The 16,972-nt window shown below is 60.1% G+C and overlaps 1 protein-coding gene and 1 pseudogene across 3 annotated transcripts; one reads left to right on the top strand and one right to left on the bottom strand.

Moving 5' to 3' along the window:
* The first annotated feature begins 505 nt into the window (after positions 1-505).
* LOC144721755 (vimentin pseudogene) lies at positions 506-3,560 on the top strand (annotated as a pseudogene). The gene is made up of 2 exons (XR_013585960.1): positions 506-1,871; positions 3,021-3,560. The product of XR_013585960.1 is annotated as a vimentin pseudogene (transcript).
* A 681-nt stretch (positions 3,561-4,241) lies between these two features.
* On the bottom strand, positions 4,242-16,911 carry NOP14 (NOP14 nucleolar protein). Of its 2 annotated transcripts, none has more exons than XM_078599658.1 (19): positions 16,689-16,911; positions 16,215-16,412; positions 15,667-15,801; positions 14,969-15,119; positions 14,650-14,825; positions 13,777-13,914; positions 13,321-13,443; positions 12,977-13,114; positions 11,910-12,345; positions 11,659-11,789; positions 10,701-10,786; positions 9,498-9,615; positions 8,640-8,741; positions 8,321-8,474; positions 7,608-7,872; positions 7,326-7,473; positions 6,324-6,439; positions 5,495-5,650; positions 4,242-4,521 (listed from the first exon to the last, which is right to left on the bottom strand). In XM_078599658.1, the coding sequence occupies exons 2-19, from the start codon at positions 16,395-16,397 to the stop codon at positions 4,422-4,424; spliced, it is 2,856 nt and encodes a 951-aa protein (XP_078455784.1). In that variant the 5' UTR covers positions 16,398-16,412; positions 16,689-16,911; the 3' UTR covers positions 4,242-4,421. The 2 variants fall into 2 exon arrangements, with proteins under 2 accessions (XP_078455784.1, XP_078455785.1); XM_078599659.1 differs by having other exon boundaries at positions 16,760-16,892.
* Positions 16,912-16,972: the final 61 nt, after the last annotated feature.

Here is a 16,972-nt window from a genome sequence, read left to right as displayed (position 1 = left end):
CGCGCTCGTCTAAATGCCGCGTCCACTCGAGGTGCACGTGGCCCGCGCGCCGCAGGTTCCCGTGGCGATCAATCCCGCGCGGGATTTAAAACAACATTTTGACAATTGCGACATTTAACTGCGGCTGGCCTGAATGGATCCCCTCCACGTAGCCCTGTGGTGTGAGCGAGATAGAGAGCCGTGTCAGGCTGCTGGAGGGCGGTCAGGGGGGGGGGGGGCACGGCCCGACCGGCCACGCGGCGCGTCCGTCACCGCCAGCGGCATCGTCGTGGCCGCACTCATCGGGGGCGCCAGAGCTCGGGCTGGTGGCCACGTGGGGACGCCGGCACCTCCGATGTGCACGGCTGGAGACGCAGGGCGCGAGGCAAGTCCGGCACCCTGCGGCCACCGTGCGCCCTGACGCCTGCCCGCGAGTGGTGACGGCTCGCGCGTGTGCCGACTGTGGGGTTAGTGGGGTTAGTGGGGGGGGGGGGGCTATAGGGGCCCTCGGGTGTGAGGGTGCCCCCCCCCCGGCACGCGGCGCTCCGAGACGCGTGGCCCCCGTCCGCTCCCTCCCGGCGCGGCAGGCGACAGATTCCCCGTGGAGTCGCAACATTCCCTCGCAAAATTACATTCTACGCTCCCCTCAAATAGGAGGCCGCGGCAAGACGCTCCCCGACAGCAGCAGCCGCATCAGTAGCAGTAGAACAAGCAGCAGCATCGGTAGCAGCAGCAGCAGCATCAGCAGCAGCATCAGTAGCAGCATCAGCATCATCACCATGAGGAGCAGCTCCATCGCCGTCGGCCACAGGAGCGCGACCGTGAGCGGCGCCGCGGGCCGCTCGCAGTCGTGGGCCTCGGCGCCAGGTCCCGGCCACCGTGGCGCGGGCCAGGCGGTGCTGGCGGTGTCCGAGACGTCGCAGGTGGTGCAGGACGAGAAGGAGGAGCTGCAGGTGCTCAACAGCCGCTTCGCGGGCTACATCGACAAGGTGCGCCTGCTGGGCGAGCGCAACAGCGAGCTCAAGGCCGAGCTGGCCAAGCTGCGGCACAAGTCGGCGGGCCCCAGCAGCCTGTGGGCGGAGTTCGCGGCGCCCTTCGGCGAGGTGAAGGAGCGCATCGCGCGGTGCGCGCACGTCAAGGGCGCGGCCGACATCGCCAAGGGGAACCTGCAGGAGGACCTCGACTACTGGGCGTCGCGACTCGAGCAGGAGCGCGCCCTGCGCGACCAGGCGCTCGGCACGCTCAAGGAGTTCCGCAAGGACGTGGACGACGCCACGCTGCAGAAGGTGGACCTGGAGCGCCAGGCGGAGCAGCTCACGGCCGAGATCGAGTTCCTCAAGAAGCTGCACGACGAGGAGGTGGCCGAGCTGCTGGTGCAGATCCAGGAGGCGAACGTGTCCGTGGAGCTGGAGGCGAACCGCCCCGACCTGGCGGCCGCGCTGCGCGACATCCGAGCGCAGTACGAGTCGGTGGCCACGCAGAACGTGGCGGACGCCGCGGGCTGGTACAAGAACAAGTTCGACGCCCTGCAGCAGCAGGCGGCCAAGCGCGACGAGCAGATGCGCGCCACCAAGGAGGAGATCTCCGAGTTCCGGCGCCAGGCGCAGAGCCTCCAGGGCGAGATCGACGCCTTGCGCAGCCGCGGCGAGGCGCTGGAGGCGCAGCTGCGGGAGATGGGGGCCGAGCACGCGGCCCGCCTCGCCGAGATGCGGGACGCCGCGGCGCTGCTCGAGGCGCAGCTGCGCGGCCTCAAGGCCGACATGGCCCAGCACCTGCGCGCCTACCAGGAGCTGCTCAACATCAAGCTGCAGCTGGACGCCGAGCTGGCCACCTACCGGCACCTGCTGGACGCCGAGGAGAAGCGCCTCAAGGGCGGCGTGGCCTGAGCCCAGGTAGAGCGCACCGCGTCGCGCACGCTGCCGGGGCAAGGGCAGAGAGACACACAGCGCTGGGGAGACAAAGGCGGCCGGGCGTGGTGCTCGCCACCACACCTCGCGTGGCCGTGCCGGCATCAATAGTCGCCACAACAACAAAGATCCCCCGCGTCAATCTCGAATTGAAGCCTACGTGACTGCAGACATTACTATACTCGTTGGTGCTTTCGGTAAAGTCACGTGTGTACAAGTAATGCTACTTGTGATGTATTTTAATGCTATTTCTGCATCCGTGACTTTACCGAAAGCACCAAAGAGTAGCCCCGTGTCGCCTGTAGCAGCAGGGTGAAGGAGCCGGCACGGTGGGTGGCGCACACCACGCCCGCTCGCCGCCTTTGTCTCTCCAGTGGCGATGTTTACTACACACCGCGCTCCGGTCACTCGTTTGAGGCTGAGTCTACCTAGAGCAGGCCCAGTACCGGTTCACATAATCGTCACTGATGTTGGCCGTGAGCGGGAATGGAACTCGGGTGGCAGCAGCAGCGAGAAGCAGCAGCAGCGGCTGAGGGCTGAGGGATCGGCAGGGCTCACGAGGGGCTAAACTCAGCAGCACCACGCCCGCTCGCCGCCTTTGTCTCCCCAGCGCTGATGTTTAACACACTGCACCACCAGGCATCCACGCGGTGCTCTATTGGGGATGGAAGTGGAGTGCGCGCGTGCGAGGGGAGAACACGGAGCGCGGCCACCGCTTGCATTGCAGATTCACGGTTCGAGGCGGACGGCCGCCCTGGTCAACGCCGCGGGGGGACCGTTCAGATCGCTGGCGCCAGTGGGCCGCAGCGCGTCTTGCTTCGCATGAAAACTCCACCATTCCCCAGTTGGGTTCACGCGTAGCGACATCGCCCCCTACTGGCTGACTCTGAATTATCATGATTTGTTGGACTGCCTGATCCTGGCCACCGCTGAGCCCAGCAGGTTTGCGCAGAGAAGTGTTGGGCGAGAGGCGCTGTGGGGGGGGGGACCGGGGGGAGGGCGCCCCCCCAACACAACACGGGGGGCTCCCCCCCCCCCCCGTGGCAGCTCAGGCCGCGACGGAGCGAGAGCGCAGACGCTGCCCCGCTGCTGAGTGACGCTGCGATGATGTTGTTGTTGTTCCCCGCGCGGCAGATGCCAAGACAGGACGACTCAGCCGAGCCTCCCTCCTTCTCCTCCTCGCCACCACCTCCTCCTCCTCGCCACCACCCCCTCCCATCGCCTGGAGCACCCAGCCTCACCGAGTCTCCGGCTCGCCGCTCCACACGCCTCGACAGATCACCGTGTGACACACACACAGCACCAAACAGCGCCCTGTCACACCCACCAGCGTGCCTTGTGCCACTCTTAGACATACGCTCGTGTTTCACACACATCACTTGACCGTTGCACACTCGTCACTCTGACACCACAAAGTGTTGCACACACCACCACACCCATCACCCATCACCATGCCACTCCCATCAGCTTGTCCCACGCGTTTGTCACACGGAGCGTGACGCCATCGGCATCACAGCATCTCCCCCCCCCCCCCCCCGGGGCAGCGCGATAACCCCGCTGGCTGCGCGAGGCAGTGGCGCTCCCCGGATTTTGTGTCTCTGGCTGGTCACGTGCTACACGCTGCGCTCAAGTTGTTCGCCAGCTACGCGAGAATAAACTGGAACGAGATCGCAATGTGTCCTCACCGCCGTGTGTCTGCGCGCGAACGCACCCACACGTCAGTTCCACGCTCGCACCACCACAGCGATGCCGAGCGTTCATTAGGAAAGCCTAAGAGTCTCAAACTCATTCTCTTGCCTGCATTGAGCTGTTTGGCAAATTCCTCATTTTGCACGGAGGAAAAAGCATCCGAAACAAACCCACGCCAAGGTCCAGGCAGAAGAGTTCACAAAGCCACGTGACAAGTAGCACGGCAGCCACGCGCTGAGCGGGGGCCAACAATTGCCCAAGCTCTGCGGTCCCTTTGACACGAAGGCGATATTGGCCAAACGATTGTTTACATGTCAGAGGAACCATCCAGAGCACCTGGAGAAAACCCGCGCATGTGAGGGGGGACACTATCCCACAGAGGGGACAGGGAGAGGCCACGTTTGAGCTGTACCGCCTTCTGGCGAACCCCCTCGATGCCCACTGCGAGGGCGTTTCAAAATGTCTGTGTGATGATCCACCACTCCTCACTGCTGACTACAGGCCACGTGCAGCAGAGCCACCTCCCCGTACACCCAAGACCCCTGGTGTTGAGGCGAGCTTTGTCCTTTGCACGGGGCAGACGGGGCTTGCTCCGTGGAACCTCCTCCTCGTGCACACCTGGACGCCCGCCCCACTGCCCCACAAAGCGAGGGTGCAATACATTACCACTTTGGAACAAGGTCCTTTATTTTGGTAAATAAGACATTACAAATACACGACGTATACCTGTACACATGCGCATTCACAAAATATTGGTCACCGGGGGAAACCAAAAGTGAAAGCTTCATAACAAGTCGGAGACGGGGCGCAAGGTCGTGGTGCGAGTGAGACAACGCCGCCTCCCCCTCAGGCCTTCATCTTCTTGCGCTTGAGCGCTTTCCACTCGCCCTCCTGCGTGGCCAGCAGGTGGTGCAGCTCCTTCACCTTGCGCTTGCGCTCCGAGTCTCTGTGAAGCGACACCCAGAGCAGTTAAAATGTGTTTGTCTCGTGATGCGAGAGGCAAAAGGAGGCGAAAAAACCCATCAGCTCCTGCACCGATTAGCACGGTTGGCTACATATGGTGCGAAAAAAGTTCAACATTCATATACACAAAGGTCTCCTGTACAGCCTTAGCAGACTTTTGGGGGAAGTGCTGTTAGCGAGCACCTATAAAGGCTGGCACTGCACACATGGGGGTGGGTGGCCAACACCACGCCTGGCCATACACACACGTGTCCACACACACACGTGTCCACCCACACACACGTGTAAACATACACACAGTGTCCACCCACACACACGTGTAAACATACACACAGTGTCCACACACACACACGTGTCCACACACACACACACACGTGTCCACACACACACACGTGTAAACACACACACACGTGTCCACACACACACACACACGTGTCCACACACACACACACACGTGTCCACACACACACACGTGTCCACACACACACACACACAAGCACACGCGTCCACACACACACACACACACGTGTCCACACACACGTGTCCACACATACACACACACGTGTCCACACACACACACACGTGTCCACACACACACACACGTGTCCACACACACACACACAGGGTCCACACACACACGTGTACACACACACACGTGTCCACACACACACACGTGTCCACACACACACACACGTCCACACACACACACACACACGTGTCCACACACACGTGTCCACACACACACACGTGTCCACACACACACGTGTCCACACACACACACACACGTGTCCACCACACACACACACACGTGTACACACACGTGTACACACACGTGTACACACACGTGACCACACAAGCGCACACAACAAAAGGCAGGTGTCCACGCACACACACGTGTACACACAAACACCCGCGCGAGCGTGACGACGAGAGGGTGAGGGAGCAGGAGCGCGCACCTGTCCATCTGCTCCTTCAGCTGCTCTCGCGCCAAGAACTGCGTGTCCCTGCGGATTTCGCGCACGGCGCCCTTCCACTCCTTCTTGTGCTGCGCCACGAGGCGCTTGCGGTCCTTCTCGGGCCTGCTCCCCGCCTTCTTCCTGCCAAACTCCAGCCTGCGCCACAAACGCCGGACGCCACCACGTGCACGTTCACGCACCACCCGGACCGCCCCCCGGGTGCACGCGTGCGGCACGCGGCCGCTCCCCAAGCTCCCTCGGCATCCATCTCTCTCCTACCGCCGCCACAGGAATGTGGAACTTCCACAACTCGCCGGGGGCCACCAAAAGAGCCAAGTGTCACCCGGTGTCTAGCACAGCGCTCCGGTCTCGTGCTTTATGAACCGAGGACCCTTTCATAACTCAGTACTAACTGTGGTATTCACGTTATTATTGTAGGGTGCCGACGGCCAGCCAGTAGGAAGTGACGTTTCTGTGAGTAATCCCAATTTAGTAATTTGCAGTGATTTTTTCTGATTTTAAACCGTGACGCCAGTACACAATGGGCCTACTCGCGTCAGGGGATTGATATATTTCTGGGTTAGGTCACGTAATAATCTGAGTTAATTTTTGTCATGTAACCCTCAACCACCCGACACGGCCAAACAAATTCAACTGCCACGAGTTCGAGTGTTCGACGCACCAGTTCCCGTCTCGACTTCGCCGGTAAACTAAAGAACAATTCTCACAACCAAATGCAGTAATGAGGTAAGACACGTCGCTTACTAGATTTACAAGGACTGCTCTGGACTGGCGGAGTGTTGACGTAGACCCTGCGAAAGGGACTTACACTTGCTCCACTTTGGGCTGGAACATCTTGAGGGGCTGCGGCCGGCTCTTCTCAAACTTGAGCAGGGTGAGCATTTGCGGAGCGTCCAGGTCCGCCTTGATCTCCTCCACCATGGCCTGGAGGGTCGGACGAGACGACGCGTGGTTTCCACGCGGCACACAAACGTCGTCGCCAAGGCAGGCCACTTGGGCCGCTTCACGTGGTCCAACTCAACGGCATTCGAGTGGAAACCACGTCACTCTCGCACAAGAGGCCATCCTTGCCTCCCGACTTGTCGCCCCGTTAAATAGAATCGTAAACCGGCTAAGACGTGGGCATAGCGACCAGCAGCCCATCGGTGTCAAAGCCAATCGCTGGTGCATTCACGGGGCGGCTCCAAACAGCACCGAGGCCCGGATTCTAGTCACGGCTTAGACGTGGCTCTAGCTAAAGTGAGCCGTGGCTCAGAGCCATGCGCTGAATCTGAACCGGCTCTGAGCACGGTCCCGGCCATGCTCAGGATTCTCAAGAGCCGAGCCTGAGCCAGGCCGCGGGTGAGCCATTCGGGTGTCATTGGAAGCTACCGAGTGGCTCAAGCGTGAGCTGAGCAGGAGTGTTAGAAGTTGGGCCAGAGCCGAGCCGCCACTGAAAACACGGCCCTTCGCGTCTGCGTCGCAGGAGCCATCCGTGCGCACTGAGTGGCTCAGTGCTGGTGGAATGGTCGCACACCGCATGGGCTGCACGTGAGGCCAGGGGCACTTTCCCCGCAACTTCTCAAAGTGGGGGGGGGGTTGGTTCTGGGGATATCCAGCTTTTTCGGTGGGGCCCTACATTAGCAATAATAATAAAACTGGATGGGCGCCTACACGGGAGCGTGCATGTGGACACGCGTGTACGTCCGTGTGTACGTCCGTGTGTACGTCCGTGTGGGTGCGTGTGTGCGTCCGTGTGCGTTCGTGTGTGGGCGTGTGTGGGGGTGCGTGTGTGCGTCCGTGTGTGTGTGCGTGTGTGGCGGCCCCTCACCTGGAAGCTGGGAGGGTAGTTGCTCAGGTCGAGGTGCGTTCCCAGGAGCTCGCGGAGCGGCTGGAAGGCCGGCGTGCGCGAGGGCAACTGCGCATACGCACGCACGCACTCCTGCACCAGCTCCAGGCACAGCCCCACTGCAGAGATCCTGCATCCCACGGGGGCGGCACAGGCGAGTGACGCGCGGGAGAGTGGCATGTGGGCGAGTGACGCGTGGCCGGGTGAGTGACGCTGGCGCTACAGGTGGTGGCGTGTGTGGTGGCACACGTGTCGCATGCTCACCGGAAGTGGTCGTGCGTGGCTGTCGCTGCGGTTGCCACCGCAGCGACTGCTGCGGTGGCGGCCTCGGGAGCGGTGTCGGTGGCGACGGTGGTGGTGTTGGCAGGAGCGGCGGTGGCGGCGGTAGCGCCGTCTTCGCGCTGCAGCTGGATGACGGCGCTGAGCGAGAGCGGCGCCTGGCTCCATGAGGCCAAGGAGGCGGCGTCACGCACCACCAGCAGCCCCCTCCCGCGCACGCCGGCACGGAACGGAGGAACCGCGCGCACGCCTGCCGCGCACCGCAAGGAGCACGCGGGACACGGCACAGAGATATGGTGACACGCGGTACACATGTACGCCACGCGCTCGCCTGCCGTGCACACGCACTAGCGACACACGGTGCATACACAGATAAAACGGCGTGCACCACACAACTCGCAAGACACAGCACAGACACAGCAGCAGCAGCAGGCTCATGGCTCTTAATGTGGCTCGTGAATGGGGAGAGTGGTTGGCACAGGGATCGGATGGCCACGCAATCGTGAGATTCCTGAATTACTACAAATGTTCTCATTTTGAAGCAGCTGCCTCTTAAAACAACAGATCTTTTGGAAATAAAGAATGGCCAATCAGCCAAAAAACGAGCATCGTTTGCCGTTGTCTGACCGCGCCAACCGCAGAGGGAGACGGGCAGAGATGGCGTGGCACGGCGTGACAGGGTGAGACACGATGGTTACCTGGTGCCGCGTGCGGTGGCAGCGCCAGGACCAGCAGCCCGTGCAGGTGTACAAGCAGCTCGGGCACAAAGCGCTGGGACAGCCGCACAAACTCCAGCAGGAGGTGACACGCGAAGAGGCTGACACCCACCGCACGGAGACTGCTCACGGCACACTGGGGGACAACCACACGGCCACGTCCCGTCCACACAGAGACAACCACACGGCCACGTCCCGTCCACACAGAGACAACCACACAGAGACAACCACGTCCCGTCCACACAGAGACAACCACACAGCCACGTCCCCTGTAAGGAGTGCGCGCGAGCAAATCGCCCACCTGGGAAAGGATCTGGCTCAAGTAGACGGTGGCAGGGGTGACCACGGGGTGCCGGAAGTCGGACGTGGGGAAGATGAGTGACACGAGCTTGAGGTAGACGAGCTGGAACGCACGCAGCACAAACGTGAGCACAACCGCAAGCACACGCGGTGCACACGCGGCACAAAGAGTAATCGGTGAATATGTAGAATTGTTGCCGAGCACAGGCCTAGTGGCCCAAAATGTCAAATGGCCAGCAATTAACAGCACCAATAAAGTCGTAATAGATAAGATTGAATAGGTTTTTTTATTTGAGCAAAGGATATTTTTAAAAGAGACGGTGGGAGGGAATTCCAAGGTGGGGCGGTGCGAGGGAAGAAGCAGAAAGAGAAGCATTGTGACCTGCAATGTGGCGAGTGGGTGGGTGAGTGGGCGAGTGGACGAGTGAGTGGGCGGGTGAGTGGGCGAGTGGACGAGTGAGTGGGCGGGTGAGTGGGTGAGTGGGCGAGTGGACGAGTGAGTGTGTTGTTGTGACCTGCAGCGTGGGGGTTGAACACGGAGTGGTGAATGAGAAGAAACAGTGAGTCTGGGGGACCGAGTACTCAACGTGTAAGGAGGAATCGGTGAGTAAAGTTCAAGAAAGGAGTAAAATTGATGGGGTGGTAGGGAGGTGACTGTGAGTGACTGGAGTGAATGAATCAGTGTGTGCTGCATTATGAATCCATGTGACTGCTTGACATCCAATGTTATCGAGTACAGGAATGCAGCAGCACGCCTGTCCTACGCGATTTGAGACAAGCCGCTCGTCGTCACGACGCCGTGCGATCGTCACGCTCTGTGACAGTCGCACACGTGACCCCCCCCCCCCCCCGCGCTCACCTGGTCCAGCGAGGGGGGGCGGCCGTGCTGGCTGAGCTCGCTCTGGCCGGCGGCGAGGACGGCCTGGAAGTCGATGCCCGCCTGTCGCGGGCACAGCCGAGCCAGGTCGTACAGCGGTCTGAGCTCACACGGCACACCACCGACACGGCACACCACCGACACGGCACACCACCGACACGCCCCCGTCAACACAACCGAGCTCCGCTCCGCACAGCTCCCGGCAGGCGGGCGCAGAGAGACCTTTACAGAGCGACGCGCAGCGATCCTCATCCCCAACGTCACCCGTGTGACCCGGTCGTCACCGGGGGCTAGGGAAGCATTGGGTGATAATAAAGCGACATCACTTCCTGTTGGAAGGCATACAGAGCACAGGGGGGGGGGGGGGGGGGGAGTCACAGCCGTTGCCGACTGCCTCATCCACACGGCCTCGCTGAGCAGTGCCCTCACTACACTGCCACCGCCTGCCAGTGCACGATGCTCTACGGAGGAGCAACGGAGGAAAGAGGGCAGTGGCAGCTGTTGCTGCTAGGGCAGCTGGCTGTTGTCGCTCTCTAAACCCCTGCAGCATGAAGCAGTCACAGCCTGCACCCTGTGGCACAGCGCAAGCAACTCGGCGCAGCACACGAACATCCATACCGGGGTGTAACAAACTGCATCTACAAGCCCCTCACTTTCAAAGACACTGCCCACTGTGGACCCTGTGCCACGTCCATTTCATTTGTAAACAACTTTAACTCAACTTTGCTTGTCTACCCAGGAAAGCCTCGCCGAGCCTCAGGAGGGTCCTGCCACGTTTTTGCAGGAGGGGGCGATGTTGCTGTCATGCCAAGAGAGTAACTTCTCGGTAATGTTACAGCATTGGGATGTTTGGTCAATACGAGTTACACTGCATTTGTTTTAGCTAAGGGAGGAATCCAGAGAACCCAGAGGAACCCCATGTAGAACAGGCTGAATGACAAGGACACACCACGGGGATTGCCCTCCATCGTCTCTTTTACCCAAGCTCGTACAACACCAACAATCACACCCTTGCTCCAGTCAAGAACCGTGTTCACTGTCATCCACTACATCTGAAACAGTGTTGTTTGTTACTGGCTATTTGATATTTTGGGCCTGTGGGCCAGTGCCCAACTGGAGGCCTGTAGCGGACAGGGCGGCCCCCCGCGGGGCACGTGCGGTGCGGCTGGGAGAGCCTCAGGGCACCTGATGAGGAGGTCCACGGTGGGCAGATCGGGAGGGCAGCGCCGCGCCAGCTCGCCCACATACTCGAGCACAAACCCACACAGCACCTGCACACACACGCAGTCCACACACACACACACCAGCACAGCTCAACTTTGGAATTCCCTCCTAATCGTCTCTTTTCCCAAGCTCTTACAACAACCTTGTTCAATTTGAGCAACGCGTGAGTCGTCATTTATTCTAACCTTGAAGGAATTTAACACTTTTGCAGAATTAATTCCGGTGTGAGCTGGAAATTCTGCAAATTCACCGGGAAAATTTTACTTCGTGGGCAACCATTAGTCGGGGGAGGGCCGGGGGGAGTGAGAGGCGTGCGTGATGACATCGGCACCCTTGCCTTGCTCACACAGACCGAGCCGGCTCACACGCGGCACACACTCGGCTTCAAACGAGCACCTGGTGTGCTGTGTAAACATCAGCACGAGAGAGATAAAGGCGGCAGGGTGTGGTGCTGCCCAACCACCCCATTGTGTGCCGTGCCGGCCTTAATAGGTGCTGCTCACTAAGAGCACTTGCCTCATCAGTTTGTTAAAGGCTATACGGGGATCTTTGTTTAATCTTTGTCTGTATGTTTGTGATGTGGGGACCATTCTGGTGTTTGTCATGCGTATGTGCGCGTGACTTGCTCTGCCCTCTACCGAGGTGTGGTGCCGAGCCTCCGTACCACTTCACCACAATGGTGGTGGTGACCATAACAAAGGTAACAATAACGATGAGAATAGCAAGAACGACGGTGATGACAAGGGTTGAGGTGACCCTAACAGAGATGTGAACTTACGACCTCTCGATAACGAGTTGCACGCGGCGCTCACCAACTATAACACTCGGCTGGACATCGGGAGGCGAGATGGTGGTAGAGAGACAAAGATGGAGAGGATGGGTGGGGGGGGGGGAGATGGTGTGGAGGAAGCAGACTCACGCCCAGCTTGGCTTTGTTGCCCTCAGCCAGGCTGGGGTGAGTGCAGGCCTGGACACGCGCCAGCACGGTCGCACGCTGCTCGGGCCGGTACCCGTCCAGTAGCGTCCGCAGCTCCTGCGCACTCGTGGGGACTGGGGGGGGGGGGACGCGGGTCGCAGTGAACATCGAGCGATCGGCTCGCGGGTAGCAACGACGCAATCGCATGGCCGGCGACGCGCAGCGGCCATGCCGTCGCGTGCCGGGGAACTCACCCGGGAAGGTGAACGGCATCTCCCTGCTCGCCGCCTCCATCGCCTGCCTCCGCTCGTGCAGCAACGGCGCCGCCTGCTGCTGCACGGCCTGCGTCCGCCTCCCATCCCCAATCGGGCCACCTGGCTCCCCATCCTCGTCCTCCCCATCCTCCTCCTCCCCATCCTCCTCCTCCCCATCCACACTCAAAGCCAACTTAAGCACAAAACCATCCATTTCCTCCTCCTCTTCCTCCTTGTCGTCTTCCTCAGAGCCAGCCTGTTCATCCGACTCCAGATCCGAGTGGTCATCATCACCATCGCTATCATCATCAGCATCATCATCCTCCTCCTCTTCATCCTCCTCTCCCTGTTCTTCACCGGGGTCGTCTTCCTCATCGCTGTCCCCGTGGGCTGCGGTCGCCTCGTCGGCCCAGGTCACCGTCTTCAGCTTGCCGTCCTACACCGCAACGACCAAACCCGGAGCACTCAGCACCATCATCAGCACCATCATCAGCACCATCGCTATCATCAGCACCATCATCATCATCATCGCTATCATCTTCATTGTCCCCTAGGAGAACACGACGCCTTGCCTGGTGCCCGGCATGCCGGGGCTGGAGTTGCAGGCCATGGTTGGGATGCAACCGGGTAACGACGTAAATCAATGCAATCATTGAATCTATCCGTGTGGAGCGCTCAGTGCGATTGCCTCGTATACACGCGGGGGTTTTCAGCCACTCAAGTTTATTTCTGCATACCAATCACTAAACAACGACTGTTAAGCAGCTCAGGCAATGAAGACCGTCATATTAACAGGCAACTACTTCTAAGCATTGCCCCGAGGTGACATGGCGCCCACAGAGCATGCACGGCCACCCACCCAGCGGGACGTCTCGTTCACCTCCCCGGGGAACGAAGGAACGAGCCGCACATCGTCAATCGCACGGCGATGCTACGAGGCTGAGCTACCCCTAGTGGGTCCCGTGCTGTGAGAGGGTGGGCCCTGACCCGTGACCCCCAGCGGGCCCTGTGCTGTGAGAGGGTGGGGGTGGCCCTTGATCCCCGGTGGGCCCCGTGCGGGCCTGCACCTCGTAGGCGAGTGCCGGTGCCGCGGGCTCGTCGTCCACATCGAAGCCGTCGTGGAGGTCGTCGGCCGACAGGTGCTTGGGCCTCTCGCTCTGCGCCTTCTCCTCAAAGGCCCCGCGCATCCTCCGCAGCCTCGCCGCCTGCACGCAGCCAGCAGCGGATAGGGCAGGTGAGCCGTGAGCGGTGATTCGTGAGCGGTAAGCCGTGAGTCGTCAGCCATCAGCAGTGAGCCGTGGTGAGCCGTCAGTGGTGATCAGTGAGCCGTGAGTGCTGAGCGGTGAGTGCTGAGTGGTGAGGCCTGAGTGGCGAGTCACAAGTGTCGAGCCGTGAGCCAGGGTTGCGCCACCTCTAGGTGCTGCAGTCGCTGGGCCTCCTCGCGCGCCATCTCCTCCGCCGTCTTGAGGCGCTCGCTCGGTTGCGCCTTTATCTCAAAGGCAAGCTCCCGCACCGCCACATCGTAGGCCTCCATCTGTACATGGGGGGGGGGGGGGGGTAGCAGCAGCGGGAAGGCACTCAAGAGTCGCATCACAAGGCAGGGACCCGGCCTAACATAGCCCTCGACAAGAGTGTGACAGTCTCTGCGATTTAATTATTGAAACCTCCCCCACAACAAAATCCTCCGGTGCGCACTCCTACGCTTAACAGCCATTACCGGTGTAGAACATCAACGGGACTGTGGGCTGTTTCACCATGAGAGTTATCCCACGGTGGGTGATTCGAGAGGGAGTTGTTGAGGGTGAGGTGCGAGAGGTGGGAAGGAGCGATCGCCTGCACAAGTCCCCCGGCTCCGCCTACCGCTCACCCGCGGTGCGTCGTCCTCAGCCTCGGCACGCAGGGCCTTGGGCGATTTGTGCGGCAGCAGCGACTGGATCAGCTTCCAATCGGCATCGAGCTTCTCGGTGAGCTCCAGCGTCTGCTCCCGGGCGTTCTGTCTCTCAAACTGTGGACACACGTACACACACACACACGCGTACACACACACACATGCGTGCACACACACACATGCGTGCACACACACACACATGCATGCACACACACGTGAATGCGCATATACTTGCACGCACACGCAAGCACGTATGCACAAACCCAACATCCACACCCCAAATTCTGCCACTTGCACCAAGTGGATCCTAATCAAAGCCCCAGCAGGGTCAACCTCCCTTTACTCCATCGTGTTATTTGAGCTGAGGGCTCCCCTCCCCCTCGGACCTCACAGAAATGCTCAGCCAACCTACAAACCTGTTGCTGGGGGTCGGAGATCAGATCACCGTTCTTTCCCTCGAGGACGGTAATGGGTGTGACGCTGGAACACGTAGAGCACACTCCTCCATGTACACTCGTGCTTCTACTGAGCAGCATAAACAACCACGCCTACCACGCTCCAGCAGAGCACACGGCTTCCTTGCCAAAGTGAAAGTGGCTTTTACCATATTACTGCCGAGTCAGGCCACTGCCTCGTAAAGTTACTGCCTAGTGAAATCACTGGGTAGTCAAGCCACTGCTTAATCATTACTTCGTTAAATACAGTTGAATAGAGAAACTATATTAGGAACCAGGTAAAACAAACTGAGCTCTGAGCTCTTTCTCAGAAGTGACCTGGCCACGTATGATAGCTCATCGCATTGGCCAAGCATGTGTGTAAACGAGACACGGCGGGTGGGCGAGCGAGCTCCACCTTCTCCTTCTTGGACTTGGTGATGAGCTCCTCGATGAGCTCCTTGCGGGAGCGGTGCGGCACCTCGGCAGCCGCCCCGCCCCCACCGTCCTCGCCCTCCCCCACCGGAGCAGCAGCAGCCTTCTTCCTCCGCAGCAGGCCCCCTCCGCCGCCAAAGTGCGCCTCCGTGAACTCCGCTGTGCAGCCACAACGACGCCAACACAGCCATGTCGACACACGGTAAGAACACAGGCACCAACACAGCCAGGTGTGTGTTGCGGTGTGTGTTGCGGTGTGTGTTGAGGGGTGCGTAATAACCGAGTGTGGTGCCGTGCCGGACCTGACAGGAGGCCGCGGTCGCCCGTGTCGCTGTCGCTGTCGGGGGCGTCCCCGAGCGCCTGCACGTCCGCCAGAGACTGCCCGTAGTGCGTGAGCTGCTCCTCATCATCCGCCTCGTGCAGCGCAAACACGTTCTCTCGTGTGTGCTGGCGCTGTGGAGGGAACGCACGGCTCACACGCTCACGTCTCGCACCTCACTAACACCGACAGATGGCTCGTTCACAGCTTTGGACTTCCCCCGGCTGTACTGTGGGGGTCTCTACACGGCACAGGTCTCCCACATCGACGACACAGACACAGTAGACATACACACAGAAACATACACTAGACATAAATACTAAGCACATGCACTAGACACACATAGGCAATAGACACACACACACTATATACAAAAAAAACAAAGATCCCTGTATAGCCTTAACAGACTGTTGGGGCAAGTGCTGTTAGCGAGTAGCAGCTATGAAGTCCAGAACGGTACACGAGGGGGTGGATGGCCAGCACCACGCCTGACCGCCTTTGTCTTCCCAGTGGTGATGTTTACACACTGCACCTGGTACCAGTTCAGAATATTGTCACTGATGTTGCCCATGAGCGGGAATCGAAACTCGGGTCACCGGGTTCGTAGTGCAGCGCGCTAACCGCTACACCACCGCTCCCCACACGCGCACAAACACACACCGGGCAGTGTGTGCGTCACACCTGCCGCTCCTTGGCGAAGCGCTGCAACATCTTGTCCTCGAGGCTGATGGACGCGTCATTCTCTCCTATGCGCCGGTCCACGAACACGTTGCTCTTGTTCTTCTGCTTGTGCTCCTGCAGCAGCGTCCCCATGCGCTGCACGAGAGGGGCAATGTGAAAACTCCGCGGGCACTACCCACGCTACCCTCTCGGCGCCCCATCACGCCGGCACGAACCGTCGTTTACGATTTAAGCAAACGCGACACCCCTCTCGTTCGTGGTCTTATTATTCGCAACTCTGTATAATCTCACTTGAGTGACTTGCGGGTAATGTTTCAGTATTGGGATGTTGTTGGTTAAATTAGCCACGGGAGGAAACCAGAGAACCCGGAGCAAACAAAGAGGAAAACAAACTCCACGTGGAAGGGCGCTTGAATCTTGCTGAGGCGCGAGTGTTACCACCGTACCACCGTGCCAACCCGCCGCCCCTGTGAGAGATGGACCCTCGCATTTCCAAGCAATGAGAGCGGCGAGCCGGCCACTCTCTCCGTGTTCCACACATGCCTTACCTTCTTTATGGATTTGGAGCGGGACACGCCGGGGAGGCCGCGGTCGTGCTTCGGCTTGCGCCCAATGACGGAGAACTTCTGCCGGTTGATCTTCACCTCGAACGGGTTGGCTCGCACGTCGACCGTCTTCTTCGTGCGCCGGACCTTGTCTGCCAAGTTCCGCTTGGGCTTGGCCTTCCCCATGGCGCCGGCTCAGCGCTGCAGACACCACCCTCGATTAGCACGGTTGGCTCCATACGGTGCAGAGTAAGTTCAACATACATACAGTGGAAGGTGAGTGATGTACCTCTCCTACCTCACTCACTCACACTCCACACCCCCTCACTCACTCCACCTATCCTACCTCACTCGCACTCCACCTCCTCTCACTTACACTCCACCTCTCACTCACTCACACTCCACCTCTCACTCCACCTTTCACTCACTCACACTCCACCCCTCCTTACTCAGTCTATGGTTGAGTGCGCGTCTCACCGACTCGAGCGGGGTCTCGGGGTAGAGTCTCTCCGAGTCGCGTCTCTGTGTGTAGAGCTTTGGCGTCTCACCGACTCGAGCGGGGAGGGTGTCTGTGTGGAGTCGCGACGACTGGAGAGGGTCTCCGCGTGGAGGAAAGTCGCCGCTGGCTCCTCGCTCCGCTCTCCAATCCGCACGTGCGCACCGCTAGCGAGCCGCCATGACAGTGCACGAGAGGTCAGGGGTCGGGGGTCATGGGAGGCAGGGGCGGGGCTCGCGGGGGACAGATCTCGCGAGAAGGGAGA

This window comes from Lampetra planeri, chromosome 12 (genome assembly GCF_965212315.1).
Source record: "Lampetra planeri chromosome 12, kcLamPlan1.2.h2, whole genome shotgun sequence".
In the NCBI taxonomy this organism is placed as follows: domain Eukaryota; kingdom Metazoa; phylum Chordata; class Hyperoartia; order Petromyzontiformes; family Petromyzontidae; genus Lampetra; species Lampetra planeri.
The sequence above is the reverse complement of the archived record's forward strand: the minus strand, read 5'-3'. Positions and strand labels throughout refer to the sequence as shown.